The sequence below is a fragment of the Borostomias antarcticus genome (assembly GCF_949987555.1).
Source record: "Borostomias antarcticus genome assembly, chromosome: 14".
Classification (NCBI taxonomy): Eukaryota; Metazoa; Chordata; class Actinopteri; order Stomiiformes; family Stomiidae; genus Borostomias; species Borostomias antarcticus.
In genome coordinates this window covers 20,160,868-20,168,367 of record NC_140247.1, presented here as the reverse complement: position 1 = coordinate 20,168,367, position 7,500 = coordinate 20,160,868, and the positions used below count along the sequence as shown (strand labels likewise).

Here is a 7,500-nt window from a genome sequence, read left to right as displayed (position 1 = left end):
CATCACATGACGGCCGGCCAGGAGCCAATCACGTCCAGAATATCGGCCTAGAGGGGACCGGTTTAAACTGGTTTGCGGTCTTGATGTGCTTATTTACTGGTATGACACTTTCCGTGACTCTCGTGTGCCTCGTTTTCTCTCGAAATGGCGAGACTGAGTCGCATTGTTCAGTCTGAACAGGCCAGCAGCCATTTTCCAAGATGGGGGCGTTGCAGAAGAGGGATTCCTCAGATTAATTCATCCCCCAAACCAATGGCATCGCTCAGATTTATTCCGTCATCATGCATTGGCCCGGTTGGAACGCCAATCGAGAAATCACTCGGGACGAGACCCTTTCCAGACCCCTGAATCACATTTGGAGAATGAAAGTGTGCGTGTGGTTCCGGGGCTGGAGCCCGGCAGGTCGGACCCTGAAGCCCCCCCCTCTCTCTCTCTCTCTCTCTCTCTCTCTCTCTCTCTCTCAGTACTGGACAGACGTGTACCTGAGCTGGAACCCGGAGCAGTACCCCGGGGTCCAGAACCTCCGCTTCCCTTCCAGCCAGATCTGGACCCCCGACATCCTGCTCTACAACAGGTCAGCTCTGCTCCTCCGCCCACCACGCCCATACCCCCCCCCCCCTCCCCGACACACACACACACACAGGCATACACACACATGTGCACACACACAGGCACACGCACATGTGCACACACTCGCACACACACAGGCACACGCACATGTGCACACACTCGCACACACACACACACACACACACACACACACACACACACACACACACACACACACTTGCACGCCTCGCTCTTTCTGTGATTAAAGGGAACAGAACAATGGCTGGGGGTATTAACACATTTTTAAAAGCCCAGATTTGAGTGCAGCCTAAACTCACCTTCCTAAGCGTGTGGTTCTGGGGTGAATTGCATCAGACGGCGCAGGTTTAACCCCCGAGGGGATTCAGGGCCCCAGTGATGATGGTCAAGCTCAAAAAGACCCCCTGGTACAGCAGGGCTCCTGGGCGTCCAGACACCCCTGAGGACAGCTAGGATTCACACTCCCCGGCAATGATACGCGTCACGGACACACACACGCATGGCTAGATGCACTAATTTCACTTCACACACATGTGCATAGCCTCCACACACACACACACACACAGACAGACAGATTAGACTTTAACGGTACAACACACACCATTAAACAGTCCACCATCAGCTCGCCATTGTGTGTGTGTTGAGCAGCGGAGGGGTGCGGGCTGATTAGAGGTCTTTTCAGACGAGCGCGCGTCTTCCATCATTAGCGCTCTTCTGCTGTGTTTAATGGGAGGTTAATGGCTCAGTCTAATATGATGAGTGCTGGATCATTTCCAATATGGGACGGGCTGAGGGAGATGAACACGCACAAGAGATAACAATACACACACTCTCACACACGCGCACACACGCGCGCACACACATGCACACACACACGTGTGCACACTCTCACACACACACACGCACACGCACACACACACGCACACACACACACACACACACTCAAACACACACATCACACACACGCACACACACTCACACACTCCCACACAAACGCGCACACGCACACACACACGCACGCACACACACATGCACACACTCTCACACACACGCACACTCAAACACACACATCACACACGCACACACACGCACACACTCTCACACACACACGCGCACACATGCAGACAAAGACACAGACACAGCTGAATAATCTAATCAAATCAAGCTTTATTTATATACTGTAGCACATTTCACAGAGGCAACACAATGCGCTTCACAGAAAAGGGGAAATCAAATGCATGTAGTGACTTATAGGGAGGAAAAACCTCCTCAGCATGTTTGATTGTATTCACGACAGCAGGTGGATTATATGTCTGTATCCTATGTTGATTCTGATTCATCCAGACCACGCTGCATAATATCAAACCAGAAATCTACAAATACCTGTGACACGTACGCGTTTCTGTGAAACCTACACAGCCTTCTTCTTTTACTGTGGGCAGCTGTGGCTCAGTGGTAGAGAGGGTCGTCCAATGATTGTAGGGCCGGCGGTTTGAATCCCGGCTCCTCCTGTCCACATGTGGAAGTGTCCACGGACAAAGACACTGAACCCCAAATTTCTCCCAATGAGCCGCCATTGGTGTGTGAGTGTGTGAATGAGAGGCCATTGCAAAGCTCTTTGGATAAAAGCGCTGTATAAATGGACCATTCACCATCCTACTGAGGAGAATCACCTGGTGTGTGGAGTTCATCAGTGTTTGGAGGACTGCTTTAGAGGAGTCTCTCTGCTGTTCTCCTCCTCTGCTCCTCCTTCTTCTCCTCTTTCTCCTTCTGCTCCACTTCCTTCTCCTCTTCCTCCTGTTCCTCCTCCTCCTCCACCTCCTTCTCCTCTTCCTCCTGTTCCTCCTCCTCCTCCTCCTCCCGCTCCTCCTCCTCTTCTTCTTCCTCCTCCTTTTCCTCCTCCTTTTCCTCCTCCTTTTCCTCCTCTTCCTCCTCTTCCTCCTCTTCCTTCTTCTCTTCCTCCTCCTCTTCTCCTCCTCTTCCCCCTCCTCTCCTCCTGCTCTTCCTCCTCTTCCTCCTCCTCCTCTTCCTCCTGTTCCTCCTCCTTCTCCTCCTCCTCCTCTTCCTCCCTCTACTCCTCCTCCTCCTTCTCCTCCTTCTCTCCCTCCTCTTCCTCCAGAGAGAGCTCAGGTGGACCATCGTCTCAATGCCAGACCCAAGAGAGCTCTTTCACTGATCAGACACTCCCACCCATAGATATGCCCCGCCCATCTAACCTTCCACACACACACACACACACACACACACACACACACACACACACACACACACACACACACACACACACACACACACACACACACACACACACACACACACACACACCAGCAGACCTGGGACACAGAGTCCATGCAATCATATTAATTTCTTAAGCTGTGATTTAAAGCAGCGATTGACAGTTCACTGGCACAACGGACCAATATGCTGAGTGTGGAAACCACCCCCCACCCAGACCCCCCAGAGAGTTGTTCAAAACGTTCAGGAGGGTCTGGCCTGACTGAACACGCAGGGACTCCCAAAACACTGCTTCTAATAAGCTGTTCCCCACTAGAATGCCCTTCCATGTGTCACGATGACAAATTGGCATTTTAATCTGGTCTGACTGGGTGTCAATGTCTCTGGTGCCATTAGGAGTAATTGGCTGCCTTGTGTGTGTGTGTGTGTGTGTGTGTGTGTGTGTGTGTGTGTGTGTGTGTGTGTGTGTGTGTATGTGTGTGTTTGTGCCTATCCAGACCTGACATGAGAGTTAAATGACTACAGTCAGCCAAGGATACACTGGCTGCTTGCTGACAAATTGCCAAATGTTGACCTCCATCTGTGTCAATACCAGGGTGCGTGTGTGCGCGCGTGTGTGTGTCTGTGTGTGTGTGTGTGTGTGTGTGCGTGTGCGTGTGTGTGTGTTTTCAATCTTGGCTCAAACTCTTGAAGAGAAGTAGCATGGACATGGCAGTAATGTGAGTGGACACTGAGTTTAAAAAAAGGGTGAGGTCACCAATCTGACGCACCAGATGGTTCGTCACACAGAAGCATCTGGGACCGTGATTGGCCGCAGGTAGTTCCTCGTCGCACGCCGATTGGCATTTAGATCGGGGGCACAAACGGACTGGACGTTGAGCCGGCCGGCCGGACCGATCCGTGTGGATGTGAGGATGTGAGATCAGGGTGACCTCACAAGGCTACGAAGTCATCAGCCGTCTTCCTGCATCTTCCTCCCGCTCTCTCTCTCTCTCTCTCTCTCTCTCCCTCTCTCTCTCTCTCTCCCTCTCTCTCTCTCTCTCTCTCTCCCCCCCTCCTCCTCTGTCTCCTCCACCTCTCTTTCCATCTCAGTCTTCCTTTTGTATCGGAAACGTTGGGATTCCCGGGTTCATCGTCAAAACGTCACCTGAACTCAGGGGTTTCCACCATTTTAGATGGATACTCTGAGCATCAATAATAAGTGAAAGCTGTAATAAGACTGTTTATTAGCGCTTCTGTCTTATTTGCGTCTCATTAAATCAATACATTAGCGTTTTCTCGGGTTTTCTCGGAACTGCGCCCCCACAGGCTCTGCGAGTAAGTGCACTGTCGTACTGTCGTAACGTTATCAGATTGTCTTTTTCTTTTTCTGGCTTCCTCTGTGATGTTTCGCTTCGGTTTCCTCACCTCCGCCATGATATCATTGAGCTAAAAAACGCATGATATCCATAGACGCCGGAATAGTTAGCTACTACTGTGTTGTTTAAGCACAACGTTGCGCATGCGCACTTCTACTGAATGCTGCGTCCCGGGGGTGCGATTTTTAAAAGGTAATAAATGTCAGTGTATAATCTTTCTGAGTAGACTGTTTGGACGATTCAGCTCAGTTTTAGTAAATCTAATTGGAGAATTAGCACCAGACATGTTTGTAAAGGTCCAAATATCGCGATGTATTGCTTTAAATCAGTCGTACACACAGCACTGTCCAACGTCTCTCTCAGTGGATAATGTTGCTACGAAGTTATGTGCAAAATAGCATAGTTAGCCTTTTTTTTTTGTGCATTTCGTTTTATATGACCTTTTATGTGTTGCACTTTGTCTTGATGCTTTTAATGTCTCATGTAAAGCACTTTGAATTGCCTTGTTGCTGAAATGTGCTATACAAATAAACCTTTGCCTTGCCTTTGTCGTTCTCAACTGGTATTGCTAACAATGGCTAACTTGAACTACAAAGATGGAGTGAAAGTGTAGTTTCCCGTTTTGTTTCTGGAACGCATTCAACTGGGATATGACGTCGTCCCGGGCGCCAAATCCGGAGTTCTGATACGAAAGGAGCGCAGCGTTACCATACAGTAGCACACTGCAGTTCATTCAACATGGAGTCCAGATGCACATGGATGCCAGATGACGTCTTGTTTATAATAATCGCAGTAACGCGTACTGGGGGGAGGGCTGTATCCCCCCTACCCCCCGATCCTCTCTTAGTCAGGACCCCTGGGGCTGTCTAAGTGGATGCCTGATCTCAGGGAGCTCAGGCAGCTCCGGACTGATGTGCATGGATAACTCTGCCCTAATCTCCAACGCGGGCCGGCATCAACATTAACCCTGCTCTCATCTCTTTCTCTCTCTCTTTCTCTCCCTCCCGCTCTATCTCTTTCTTTCTCGCTCTCTCCCTCGCTCTCTCTCTCTCCCTCTCTCTCTCCCTTTCTGTCTCTCCCCCCTCTCTCCCTTTCTCTCTCCGTCTCTCTCCCTCTCTCTTTCTCTCCCCCCTCTCTCTTCCTCCTCTCTCCCTCCCTCTCTCTCTCTCCCTCCCTCTCCCTCCCTCCCTCTCTCTCTGTCTCCCTCCCTCCCTCTCCTCTCTCTCTCGTCTCTCCCTTTCCTTCTCCCTCTCTCTCCCTCCCTCTCCCTCCCTCTCTCTCGTCTCTCTTTCTCTATCTCCCTCTCTCTCTCTCTCTCCCTCCCTCTCCCTCCCTCTCTCTCCACCTCTCTCTCTCTCCCTCCCTCTCTCCCCCTTCCTCTCTCTCTCTCTCTCTCTCTCTCTCTCTCCCTCTTTCCCTCTCTGCTCTCTAGATAATATTCCTTTCTTCTTCCTTCTCTTAGGGGGTCTTCTCTTTCTCTTGCTTCTCTCTTTTCTGTCGCTATCTGTCTTTCTCTTTGTTTATCTGTCTTTGTCACTTGCTGCTACTGTTTCGGAAATGTCTGACTAAGTTTAATCTTCCCCTTTAGCTCCGCGTGTGTGCGTGTGTGTACGTGCGTGTGTGTGTGTATGAATGTGTGTGTGTGTATTCGTGTGTGTGTATTTGTGTGCGTGTGTGCTGTGTGTGTGTGCGTGCATGTGTGTGTGTGTGTGTATGTACGTGTGTGTATGCGTGCCTGTGTCCGCGTGTGTGCGTGTGTGTGTGCGTGTGCGTATTTGTGTGCGTGCATGTGTGTGTATGTGTGTGTGTGTGCGTGCCTGTGTCCGTGTGTGTGTGCGTGCCTGTGTCCGTGTGTGTGTGTGTGTACGTGTGTGTGTGTGCGTGCCTGTGTCCGTGTGTGTGTGTGTGTGTGTGTGTATTTGTGTGCGTGCGTGCGTGCCTGTGTGTGTGTGTGTGTGTGCGTGCCTGTGTCCGTGTGTGTGTGTGTGTGTGTGTGTGTATTTGTGTGCGTGCGTGCGTGCCTGTGTGTGTGTGTGTGTGTGCATATTTTTGTGTGCATGCGTGCTGAGTGAGCAGAGGGGACAGTGTGGTGACTCATGTCCCTCGGTGCCGGACCCTGTCACTGCCTCCCTTGTTCCTGTGTGTCAGACAGACTCCACGTCCCCTCTCCTGTCCCCTCATGTCTGGGAGGCTTTGTGTCTAGAGTGTGTCTAGTGACAGCGTATGTGTGTGTGTATGTGTGTGTGTGTGTGTGTGTGTGTGTGTGTGTGAGCTTCTCAAACACACTCTTAAGTTCTTAACTCTCTCCCAGGGCTATCACCTGTCACCTTTGAATGCTTTTGTATGTCGATGTAATGTATGTGTCCTTTGCCTGCCTGTGCGTTTGAATGTGTCCCCCTGTTTTAAATGCACTCTTCTACTTATGCATTTCCATTCAGGCTGTGTGTGTTTACCCTGTAATTGTGTGTGTGGTACAGGCTGTGTGTGTTTACCCTGTAATTGTGTGTGTGGTACAGGCTGTGGGTGTTTACCCTGTAAGTGTGTGTGTGGTACAGGCTGTGTGTGTTTACTCTGTAAGTGTGTGTGTGGTACAGGCCGGTCCATGTGTGTGAGGGCTGGTTGCACCCGAGCGCAGGCAGAGAGGCTTTCTGATACAATAAAGCCTTGAATGATTCAACGGTCCCCCCCCCCCCCCCCCACAGTACCCCCCAGGACCCGCTAGCAACACTTCTGCGGTCAGTGACCAATCAGAGGCCAAATCTGCCCCTCCGCACAGCTCACAGCCGGCCAATCAGCATCCGGTTGAAAATCCAATCGGATTCTCATTGGTGTCCGCGAACATCGTAGCTTTTTTCCCAGGCGTTCTTGCCGTAGCGAGAGCTTCTGGGTACTCAGAATAACCTCCTCCGAACCCACCCCCCCTCCCCCCACCCCCATCGCATTCCCCAACCCCCCCTCTGGCCTATCTCCCGCCCTGCCACCCCTGATAACACCACACACACAACAGACATCAATTACACCCCCCGCACCCTGAAAAGGTGGATAGTTCCGTCTGATGAGTTGAAAGGAGGGAGAGCGCAGCGGAACGCGCTAATCCTCGGCGGACGCGGGGGACGCTCTTTTGTCAGCCGGACGGACGGGCGCGAGCGTCTTCCGAGCCCCCCCCCCCCCCCCCCCCCCCGTTATCAGCGACGCGAGCGTCACCCCCGGTCGGCTGTGTGCGAGGAGGATAAGTCGTGGTTTGATAGGGGAGAGAGAATGGAAACTGTCAGTGGTTTAACGTACCGCTGATGTGTTTAGGGTTGGGAAGGGCTAAGCT

General features: G+C 51.6%; 1 protein-coding gene across 1 annotated transcript in view; it reads left to right on the top strand.

Moving 5' to 3' along the window:
- LOC311317534 (neuronal acetylcholine receptor subunit alpha-7-like) overlaps positions 1–967 on the top strand; it is a gene marked incomplete at both ends in the record, with an annotated part of 23,487 nt that extends 22,520 nt beyond the window's left edge. The window contains 2 exons of the mRNA XM_084448608.1: positions 465–574; positions 925–967. Coding sequence (XP_084304734.1) covers positions 465–574; positions 925–967 — 153 coding nt within the window. The remainder of the gene's footprint in view (positions 1–464; positions 575–924) is intronic.
- Between the last annotated feature and the right edge of the window lie 6,533 nt (positions 968–7,500).